This window comes from Centruroides vittatus, unplaced genomic scaffold (assembly GCF_030686945.1).
Source record: "Centruroides vittatus isolate TY-2023 unplaced genomic scaffold, ASM3068694v2 contig_854, whole genome shotgun sequence".
Classification (NCBI taxonomy): domain Eukaryota; kingdom Metazoa; phylum Arthropoda; class Arachnida; order Scorpiones; family Buthidae; genus Centruroides; species Centruroides vittatus.
In genome coordinates, this window is record NW_027122558.1 from 802,169 (window position 1) to 814,631 (window position 12,463).

The following is a 12,463-nucleotide window of genomic DNA, read 5'->3' on the forward strand; positions in this document are numbered from 1 at the left end:
CACCATTTCCCCCCTCCAAAAATATCTCTATATATGCATTTGTGAACTGTTATTTATGACATTTGTAATAATTTTTGTTTAATCACTTTATTTTAACTTTTTTGCTAATTATGTATTCACTTGAATTTTGTTAGAACTTTAACTGTATCTTAAACAACAACCGAAGTTGTAAGAGGAAATTTGCCTATTTTACCGATCTAGGGACTCCCCCTTTTCCAATTTTAATATCGACTTAAAATGATTTAAATAAACGAATTAAATAAAACGGTTTATTATCCAACCATCAGAAATCTCACAACATGCCAAGGGAAAAAGAAGAAGAAGCAATTAAGTAATTAAATTAATTTGTAAAGGATTAAAAATATAAAAAGGAGAAACATCGTATTTTCTCCCCCCCTTTTCTCATGGCACCAAGTGTTGAAGCAAGGCTTAGACTTCTACAATGTTTACATATTAAACAAAGAACTTAGTCAAAGCAATCAATGAATAATGAGAACTGTCACAAAACAAAGATGAGTCACATCAACTTGATGATGACACTACTAAAGTTTGATGTCATCACTAAATAACAAAATAAAACAATCATCATCCGATGACAACACCACCAATAAATCATCACTGGAAGTATTTAAAATGAGAGCTCCAGCCCAATCAAAAAACACACTCAGGACAACAGAAGAGAGAGTACAGTCAGCCAGTGTAGCTATTCGAGTGTGTCTATTCTAGTGGAATCCAGTCTAAAGCAAGCTAGTCTAGTCCATACTAGTTTGGTACAGCAGACAAGCCATCAGACAAGACGAACCAGAGAAAGAGAGAGTAGACCAGAGGTTTTCAGACAGAACCAGGACAGAGGAGAACCAGAGAGACAGAAAGACAGAGAAAGAGAGAGAGTAAAACATGATCAAGAGACTGACGGACTGTCTGAACAGAGGAGAGAAGACATCTTGTTGTTTACCTGGTATGTTGTGAGTCGATTAGTTCAAATACCTCCCGTTAGGTACCCCCCTCATTGTATAGATAAAGATAGGCAAATTTCCAAAAATTGGATTTCATAACTTTGTTCTGAACTTCATTTCTTTTTTTTGCTAATAAATTCCCTTTAATTGATTATATCTGACTCTGCATTCTTCCTCCTGAGAGGCTCATTCCTAAACTTTGGAGTGACTCTTACACTTGCGTCTTAATCATTTATTTCATCTCAATAGATGGTGTGTCCGGTAAAACACACCTGGTGGCAGGACCCTACCCAAAACGTGCGTAATATAAATCTTAACGGCTCGAACCCCACAGTTGTAACTCTATAGTTTAACAGCAGGCTCTATGGTTAATTTTGGAGTTGGCAATGCTTGTTGAAGGTCAACAGTAATAACACGATACTTTTCAGGATGGGATTGAGCTAACTGTGTTAAATAACGCAATTTTTCCTGGACTGCACATGCTTTTGCTAAGTGTAAGGAACGGATGGTTTCAAGTTCCTTTACAAGAGCTGCTTGATCTGTTGTCTTTGCATTGTCAGTTTTAATGCTTGTGGAATCATAGAAAGAACAAGTGTCTGATTTAGATATCTTAAATCCTATGCAGAATTCCTTAGCGAATAAACGTTTAAATTTGACAGAACTTATCTTCTCTGCTTGGTTAATCTTACACCAGAATATATATTTTGTGTAATACAAAGAATTGATTGTTCAATCACAATCTAAATATTGTCAATTAAGATTCTGACTTCAACTATAGTGGTTTATATTTCAGAATGAAAATTATAAAATTTCTTGCCAATTCAAGATCTTCAGAAAAAGCATTTGGTCTGTTATGCTTTTCCTTGCCATCACATTTGGCAACTACATTGCCTTCCTTGAATTTTGCAATCCACGCAATGCAAGAAACATTTTCTTACAAATACTAATCATAACTCCATTGATCTTAACAGAGTACAAAAAGTGAAATTCTTCTGGGATGGTTTACCTTTTATGTAGCTATAAATAAATAAATAGCAGAAGTTGCGGGTTTGAGTCCCGCTTCGGGCCGATTTCTTTTCCTCCAGTTCCAAATTATTAAAATTATTTATTTAATTTAATTATAATTATTAAGTTTAGTAAGAGATGGCGCCTAACGCCAAGCTCTAGTGCCAAATTGTCTTATTAATTATTTATTTATTATAGCCAACTCTAGCCCGAATAATTCGGCTCTTGTGGATGTATAGCTTTTATGTAGCTTTGTTTTTTGCTTTGCAGTTCAATGTTTTGTATAAGATAATATATAATTTAATTTGCATACCAGCAGTTATTGTTTATCTCCTTAATTGGAAGTGTGACATTTGTTTCCCATGTATTTATCTATTATTTAGGCTGTTTAGGTCCCTTGTATTGCATATATAATTTGTTTCATAGTTGACCATACAATCTTCAGGTACAACAGGTAATCAGCATATCATAAAGTTTCAATTATAGTTAACATTAATTTTCAGGTAGTTATGTATTTTGAAGCTTTTTGCACTGTCAGTCAACCTTCATCAACATGTGGTTGATGAAGGTTGACACATGATGCAATGGATAGATTACATTTTATAATATGGGATGCAAATGACATTTCCTTATTGATTACGGCTAACCCTTCATCTGAACTCTTGAAGAATGTAGTCACCGATTTGTTTGACAATGGTCTTAACCAATGCTTTAAAAGTTAATCATAAATGATCTCTGCTATTAAAGATAACACTGCAAAAATGGCAGGCAAACAACTCTGGAGAATTACAATTAATAAATTTTTAAGTTGTACATTTTTAATTGTTTTAATGTCAGAGTTAATTAAAGCAAAATTTCTACTGATTGTAGACTTATTTACTTGTGTTACTTAACTGACTGATAAGAATATTCTCACAAGTCTGTGGCAAGTCAAAAATTAATTGCAATAGCAGATTGTAAAGTATTATTCTTAAGTTTTCACAAACATTTACTAAATTTACCATCCAAAATAATATATATTTACTGTCAGTATCAAATACTTTAAATCACTTCAGCTAAAAAATAAGTTTCTTGATTTCTTAAATTTTGATTTGATATAATTCAGATATTTTAAAATTAAATTTAAAATTACAAAAATAAAAATTTATTTTTGTAATTTTATTTAGAACTGATGTCAGTGTTGTTAATGTAAAGTCAACAAGTAGTGATGAAAAGAAATCATTACTTCAGTCGGAAAGTAGTAAAGATTTTATAGTACCCGAGCCGAGATCAAGTACACCTATCAGTTTTTTACAAAATGCAAATGCAGTGTCGAATCAGTCGGCCTTAATAAGGATATGTCAATTAGAAGACGAATTAGCCTTTCTTCGTCAGCAAATAGCTTCTATTGTGATATCGCAAGAAGGTAAGATGATGCAATAATTTCTCGACTTAGATTTATTCATTTATTTACTTATTTACAAAATTCAGAATTAAAACTTTTACGTATAATTTGAAGATCTTGCTTTTCAAAATGATAAATTTTCTTTATATTTTTAAGTTAAAGGTTTTTATGGAGTTATTTTAAGTTACTTAATGAAAAAACTTTTTGGGATACATTTGTCCAATATATAATTATTACATCTAAAATTATTATAAAAAATTATATCTTGATTTAGAATAATCTAATGCATTTATTAATAATCTTAGGTTCGCTTTGTAAAACGTCCTCGGACGCCAAAACAATGCCGTCGACGTCTTCGCTTCCCTCGTTGCCACCGCCTCCTCCTCCACCCCCACCTCCACTTCCCCCTCCAATGCCATCATCATCACATCCTTTGCCTCCTCCTCCTCCTCCTCCATTGCAATTTCACTCGAAAAGTCAATTATCTAAGGTATAATTCTTGTTTAATATTTTTAAAAAAATGAAGCACAAAACTATAGATTTCAAATTTTTTAAATATTTAATTATATATATTGTTTATTGAAAATTAAAAATGATTTTAACATTGAAATAATTTACATTTTGATTTGATTAAATAACTGATATTCTACATTATTCTGTTAAAATATCTTCAGCTCTATGATTTTGAAATTCTTAGTAATTGTAAAATATAATGTTTATTTATTAGGTGAAATTAAATGAAAAAAAGAAATCAAAAAAAATTACTAGCACAAAAGATAAACCTGTTAATGGATCAGATGATAAAAAATCTTTGCCCGATATGTCAGAAATACTCAAAGGGATAAATAGCATTAAATTAAGACATGTGGAAAGGTAGGTTTAGTGAAAATTTAAAATACATAGGCTGTCAACCTCCAATGGTCCATAAAAAAGAAGAACAAGTGTAAATAACAAAATGGAATTTATTACCAAAAGTTAGGTACAAACATGGTTACTTTTCAACATAATTACCGTGAAGCTTGAGACATTAGTCATATCTGTGGACGAGCTTTTCCGTCCCCTCTTCGTAGAATGTTGCCACCAATGACTTGAGATGGACCCTAACGTTGTTTTGAAGTTTGTCATTAGTCTCGAACCTCTGCCCTCCTAGTCACTTTTTCTGTTCGGGAAAGAGGTGGAAGTCGCTCGGTGCTAAATCGGGGCTATGCACTGGGCGTTTAAAGGTGGTGAAGACTTCCACCCAGCTTGGAACTTTTTAATGTGTGAAGATTTCCCCTCTTTCCTGAACTGAAAACATGGCTAACAGGGGCAGAGGTTTAAGACTAATGACTATCTTCAAAACAACGTTGTAAAGGCCATTTCAATTCACTGGCAGCAACATTCTATGAACAGGGGATGGAAAAGCTTGTCCAAAGATATGACAAATTCCTCAATCTTCACAGTGATTATGTGAAAAGTAACCATGTTTGTACATAACTTTTGGTAATAAATTCATTTTGTTATTTACACTTGTCTTTGTTTTATGGACCGTCGGAGCTTGGAAAACCTCCCTCGTATATATAGTAGATAAAAGAACAAATTTAAACATACATTAAAAGTTTAATACAGTTAAAAATTTTATATAAAAAACCTATCTTGACATTTAATTTAAAATTATCATCATAGAAAATAAATTATAGATTTATAAAGATCGTAAAACTAGATTAATAATTATATTTCTATCATAAGAAAATGATACTTTTCTAATAATAATTAAAATTTTACTTATATATTTTTGTTTTATTATCTTAGACTATCTTATAGAATGCAATTGTAAAGTCCCTCTGCAGTGGACAGTGAAATGGGAGGTGCTTCCAGGAATAAAGTAATGATGTCAGAGGTAGATCTTGCATCAAAAGAGTTAAAGTTATGGTGGGACCATTCAGCCAAGCCATGTGGATGTGGCCCACCGCAAAGGGACTTTACACTGACACTATAAAATATTTTTCTTGTGTGTGTGTGTGTGTGTGTGTACAAATAACTAAAATTGTGTGTTTGTGTATATTTAAATTTATATAAACTAATAATACAATTCCTGACAAAAAAAAGCTATGAACCAAGAAGGAGGCATTTGAATCAAATGAAACTATTATGCGAATATAATGATGATGGGAATAAGTCATTACAGTATCTTAAGAAGGGGACAATTTTCTGTGGAACAATGGGACTATTTAAAACCTTTAATATCTTGTAGAACCACCTTTTGCCTGGTTACATGCAGCAATATGGTCAGGCATGGAGAGATATATAGGCATCATATGCTATCCTGCAATAGATTTGCTTACAGATGTTGCAACTGCCATTCCAGATCTCTCCTCATCATAGACAAGGCAAATCTGGCATCTATTTGATCTCACAAATGCTTGATGAGTGACAAATCTGAAGAACAGGCAGACCAAGTAAAGCAATGTGACTGAAACATTTTTGGGAAATCCTTGTTGTATGCATCCAAGCATTATCTTGCTAGAAAATGGCTTTTGCACCCGACATAAAAGGTAACATGAGAGCATAGGGGTTTTCCCCCCCTATAGCACAATGAAGTGTGATCAATCGGACACTGGGCAGTTTTTCATTCTTTATTTATTCAATTTCAGTTAATATACATTTCAGGCTCACACATATTAACTGAAATTGAATAAATAATGAATGAAAAACTGCCCAGTGTCTGATTGCTCGCACTTCATCATGCTAAAGAAATAGAGAAAAAGGAAAGAAACTGTTTCAAATTTACAAAGCATAGGATTTCTTGAATATGCCATTGTGCCATCAATATTCCTCACACCACTACTAAATGGTGACCAATTGTCATATATGGCATGGTTCAGACCAGCATATCAGCAGTGGAATAGTATACCAATCAACAGTAAAATTGAAGCACTCACCAGTGGTGCTTTACATACTAATATAGTAATTACCCGTTCCCAAACAGAACCATGATTTGTTGCTAATGACAATAAGTTGCCAGTTTGTAGCAGTTCGTGTTTTTCTGTTATGGTACCACTGCAAACAAAGCTGACTGTGTTGGGGACCTATAGCAGTTGCCATGCATCTAAATTTGCTTTTACTAAATTAGTTGTCTGCCAATGTACTGAAAGAGACAAGGTTCTGTAGTGAGGCTTTCATCTGTATGGATGATGGACAAAGATATTGTAGCTGTTTGATCTTTTCTCATAATCAGATTATCATCTTCTGGTGGGCTGTCTGGGGGCATCTAGTGCCTCTACATATCCACTACCTCCAACCACAGTCAGGTCAGGATGACGCAAGTGGGCGGTTCTGCAAAATGGTCTTTCTGTTTCCCTCGGCCCAGTGATGGAATCTTTCTCAAATTCCATGAATCTGACTGCATCATACAGAAAACCTACAAACAACAGGCATGTTAAAAATTCTTAACCCAGCGTGCCTATGCTAGTCTTTTTATAGGATACTGGGGTAGTATTTTAAGGCATTAGCTGGCATATAGTCAGACCTATTTACATAGCTGTATTCCAAGTTTTGCATTAATCAAACAATTCTATCTGAATGCATAACTTTTTTTGTCAGAGAGTATATTATAGCACATGGTCTGTGTGATTTTCATCTTCTAAATTAATTGATCTGGACGCAAATATAGTGATACCTCAGTTTTCGCCAATAATCTGTCCGAAAACAATCCGAAACTGAGGAAAACCGAGGCAATTATTTCCATATGAATCAATGTAAATCCAATTAATTTGTTCTAGACACTTCAAAATACATATCAAAAACATATTTTATAAAAAATAAATATAGTGTTTAATACTAAAAACAATAAGAAATTAATATAAAATGAATATAATAGATGAATGTAAAGAATAAATGAACATTTAGCATGGCATTTCCCATGAAGAAGCTAAAAAGAAAGCAATGGAATTGGGCATATTCAAAATCTTAGCATCAATCCAGTGAGATGCTGCTGGAAGTGATGCAATGGCTGGTGTTTTCTAGAGAACACAAACATTGACTGCTGAAAATTTCAGAAGAGAAAAACAATAAAAATGGCTAATGATGATGACTTCCATGTTATGTTAAATTTATTTAATGAGAATAGCTTAATGAAAAATTAATATTTCAAAAAGAGAAATAGGGATGAAGATTTTTTTAAATTTCTGTAGGAGTTTAAATAATTAAATCAATCCTAAGATTACACTTTAATAACTAAAAAAAAATTATGTGATGTCTTACGTAAATATACTAGTATATTAAAATATTCTTTTAATGTACTAACCAAATATCAATTTATTCAGGGTTTATTCATTGACAAATAAATTAAATTCAAAATTTTCAACGAAAATAAAGCTTTTACGAGCCTCGTGGTGGCTGCCATCTTGTTTGCTGGCGTATCCAGTACAGAAAAAGACACTTGCAGTTTGCTGGCAACAACTGGAAATTATCTTGAGATTTTTAACAGTTTGCTGGCTGCACGCTGAAATTTTGAATATGTCCGTTGTTTGGCTAGACATGCGGGGTAATGCTCGCACGAGAGACAACGCCACATTGAGCAGGAAAATGTGTGGTTTTGCAAAATTAGCAGTGAGGACACGTGGGAACGTTAATGAAATGCGAGGCAACTGGTGATAACCAAGGAATTACTGTATTGGACAGAGGTCCAGATAACATAATTAGCAATTTATCAACATAGTAAGTAGGAGCTGCATGTTTGCATTCCACTCGAGGTTCATCTTTTCTTTCAGAATATTCTAAATTAATTTATTTACTTCTAATTGTTAAATTTAACACAAGATGGAACTTTAACCACCTACCTATAACCTAAATATCCATTGTACAACATAGTTTTGCTCTTACATGGTTTGAAAATTGGGGATATCCCCCATACAACACGACTTCTGATTTCACTCTAACACAGTTTTGAAAACCTCTGTATAAAATTTCACAATTTTTAAGTGTAAATTTCGTTATTCTATATTAATTTTTATTCAAATAAGCAAGTACACTGTCTCAAATTTGCCTGTGGACTTTAGAATTTTTGAAATTTTAAAATTATTGTGTGCTTTTCATCAGGTTTATTTTAATGAAAACTGATAGTGCAGTTTTTCCTTCCTTGTCCTGACTCACCTATTAACCAGGTGTCATTGTTGCTGCTTTCAGACTTCAGCCCTTAAGACTGTCAGTGTTTTCTTTTTATAGATTAATCTTCATATTTAGTTAAGTTTATTTAAATATTTTTAGATAAGTGCTATGAAACTTTTTTAACTGTAGATAAGTAATCGTTTGTAAGATGATAAACAAAATGCGGTGGTTTCTCGGTATGCAAATACAAATTCTGAAAAAAAGTTGCTCGGTACCCGACCGAACAAACGCAACCCGCTAGAACAAATTTTCGATTAATAACATTTTTATTTTGTTGTCCATAAAAAACTTTTTTGTGATAAAAATAAAAAATATGAAAATGTTGCCAGTACTTCTGATTGAAATTGACAAAAATGCCAAGACGACACTGACACTTTGTGAAAAGAAAACACCCTCGGTTAACTAAACTTAACATTAATACATAATAAGGTACTTTTAATTATTGTGATTGTTAATTAATTATTGATTGGAAATAAATTATCAATTGCTTTAATAAATATATTTCTCTTATTAACGATAAAGATAGTATACTTTTGCTAACTTCTGGAATGTAACCCTATGTTTTGTATTGCTTGGATTCCCATAATACAATACTTTTCTGGAACATAACTACCACATTATATGAGAGACACCTGTAATATCTTTATAATTAATTAGCCATATTATTGCCTGATTTAAATCTGGCAGTATTGATTGTTTATCATCATCATCATCATCGCCTGGTAAGAACATTGGTGATGCAACTCTGAAAATCCATTTTGAGAATTGTTTTCATAGTTTTTGTTGAAATTCTATTTTTTACTCCTATTCAACTGTTTGAATTATTTAACTGATTTTTTTCTATTAGCTAGAACATCCTCTTCTTGAAAGTATTCTAGCAGGTTAGTTTTTCTTATCTTTCAAGTTTTTATGCAATTTTTAAAAATTTTAGTTACAGTACTAAAGCATAAAAATTTGAATAAGTTATAAAGATTTTCTTGTGGAATAATGACATGATGCATAAATTTCATTGTAAACAATTAGGAGTCTCGTGTTGCACGTAACTCAAAGTTGCCGGTTTCAGAGTTGTGTCGCTAACATTCTTGGCAGGTGATTTGTCAGGCTTGGTTTAGATGTAATTTTATAAAAAGCAATTCAATTTGGAGGAAAGATGATAAAGTTTTAAAAGGAAAGTGTATTTCAGTAAATAAGTTTGTTCATTTTATTATTTATTTATTTATTTGTATAAATAGAACTTATCATACAGAGAATGAACAAGAGATGTATTCATTTTGAGAGCAAAATTAATAGTAGTTCAATCAAAGGTATTTTCATTGAACTACTATTAATTGAACTACTATTTTCATTAATTTTTATGTTAAAAAATAAATAAAATTGCTTCATATAAATTAATGTTTTAACAGAAGTTTTAGATTTAGCACCAATTTACATTGGTACTAAATCTAAAACTTCTGTTAGCTATACTTACATCACCCTAAAACAAAAGAACACTTTCTATTTCAGATTTATCTGTAATTAAAGAGAAAGCGAGACTTTCTTCCTAACAATAAACACTGTATTTTTTAGAATTTTATTTTAACAATGTTTAATTACATACAGTAGAGCATCGATTATCCGACCCCCGATCGACCGTCACGTCGGTTAACCCAGTGTTTCTCAAACTTTTTGGACCGCGACCCCCCTTCTGCACTTAAAAATTTCAAAGGACCCCCAAAGAATAAGTGTGTGTCGAAAAACATCCCGGAGGGAGGGGGTTAGGCTCGTATTTAAATATTATTTATATGTGCAATTTATTTAAGTAAAAATTATTTTATATATTTTTTATTTCTATTATTTCTAAACATGAATCCATAGTAAATTTATAAAATATTTGAAAAAATTGATCTGGCATCAATTTTTCAGCGACCCCCCCCCCCAAATATTTTTTACGACCCCTTGGGGTCGCGACCCCCACTTTGAGAATCACTGGGTTAACCGACTGCATTCTAGTCGGCAAATTCAAATGTCCGCTAGTGATGTGGTGCTACAATATTTAGCTATGTCTTGGCTACTTTAATATTATCTTTGTTAAATTTTTGCGTGTTTTAGCTGGAAACACTGACTCGACCATGAAAGGGAGGCCAGTATTTAAACCGGGCTTAATTTTCTATTTTTTATTTATTTCTGTATTTATTTTGTGCAAAATAAAGAAATAATTTAACAATGATTTTTATTTTAAAAAAAATTTTGTTAGGCTTACCATCGATGAAAATTCAATGTGAAGTAGCAATATACAATACTAATACACAAATTACATGGGCTGTACTAATATACAATACTAATAATGTATTTTTTCATACTTTTCGGTTATTCGTTTTTTCAGTTATCCGACCAACCCCAGTCCCCAATTGAGTCGGATAATCGATGCTTTACTGTATTTAGAATTTTTTTCACATTAATATCAAACTTAATTGGGTCTTCATTTGTTGAAAGACTCTCTTATTTTTTTGGGCTGCAATTTGATAAAAATTGTAGACCTGTAAATTCCCACTGTTGTCCATCTGTCATTGTCTGTCCTTAATCTCAAGAATGGAGTTAGATAAATGAAATCCAAGACCAAATATGGAAATTTTAGGGGCAGAAGGCCCCAATTAACTATATACGAACTTCCAATGCAAACCGGAAGTCACGTTATTTCAATTCAAAACTTTTCCCATGGAAGCAGTTAATAGATGACCAGCTAGACTATTGTTAAAGGAAAAGTATGATGTACAGGGGTAAGCCACTGCAGTACTAATTTGAGGTGGAGATCATATATTGCAGCCCAGCATTGATGTCACAATAAGTAATTGCTCGTTATTTATATATTCATATGATAATACACAAATTCATCATTATAGAGTTTTGTGATTAGAGTAAATAGATGATGATCACAATTTTTTGAAAATACATGCAACAATGGCAACATATCTTGAGTGACAAATCTCAGTTTTGTTTCAGAACAGGCAACCATCATGATAGTGTGGAGAACCATTGGTGAATGCTTCAATTTCACCTTTACTGTTTAATGACACACTACCCTACGGCTGGCATCCTAGTCTGAGAACCATGCTATATTTGACAGTCAGTCACTTTTAGTGACTGACTGTCAAATACAGTAGTGATATGAAGGACATCAGTGGCACAGTGGTATGTTCAAGAAATTCTATGCTCCATGTGTCTCCTTTCATTGCAGGTTGCAAATATCCATTTTCCAGCAAGCTAAAACTCAACTGCACACAGTAGAGTTTGCCAGGAATGTCTCTGCCATATTGCACACTTGTTTGGCCTGTCTGGTATCCAGATTTGTTGCCCATCAAGCATTTGTGAGAACAGATGAGACAGCAGATGTCATATATCAATGAGAGAGATTTAGGGTGGCAGTTGCAACATCTGTGGACAAATTTGGATGGCACTACTGTAAACAATGTTTGCAAACCTTCATACAAACCTTTTGCTACAGTTCCAACTTAATTGTGGAACAATTAATTGTTACTTTGGTATAATATTGTAATCATTTATTACAATTGTCATTACATTTGCAATAATAAAGATTCATTCAATTCCAATGCCTCCTCTTTGGTTTGTAACTTTTTTGTCAATGAGTGTATTTAAACTGTATAATTAATTTTTATATTATATTTTGTCTTGATCTCAACTTAATGTCTTCGAGCTCTTATAAATTGATACGTATTAATTTTTAATTCACTCCAGATCACCCGGAGGAACGCCTATAAGAAAACCACCCTTACCCAGTGATCCATCGGATCCAGCCACACTACTGGCTGTGGCTTTAAAGAGACGATTTTCAAGAATTCATCCTCACGAATCAAGTCCAGAAAAAGAAAATCAAGAATTGTCAGAAGGTTTAGCAGAAAGTAGTCCCATAACTAATACGAATAAACCGGTAATAAACTGAAAACTATATTTTCATTTAATAAATAATTCTGGA

General features: G+C 32.6%; 1 protein-coding gene across 1 annotated transcript in view; it reads left to right on the forward strand.

The window, feature by feature from the left end:
- LOC136982571 (mitochondrial fission regulator 1-like) overlaps nt 1–12,463 on the forward strand; it is a 28,486-nt gene that overhangs the window by 15,745 nt on the left and 278 nt on the right. Inside the window, exons 5-8 of the mRNA XM_067279094.1 lie at nt 3,128–3,366; nt 3,651–3,835; nt 4,073–4,218; nt 12,226–12,418. Of these exons, the coding sequence (XP_067135195.1) occupies nt 3,128–3,366; nt 3,651–3,835; nt 4,073–4,218; nt 12,226–12,418 (763 nt within the window). The remainder of the gene's footprint in view (nt 1–3,127; nt 3,367–3,650; nt 3,836–4,072; nt 4,219–12,225; nt 12,419–12,463) is intronic.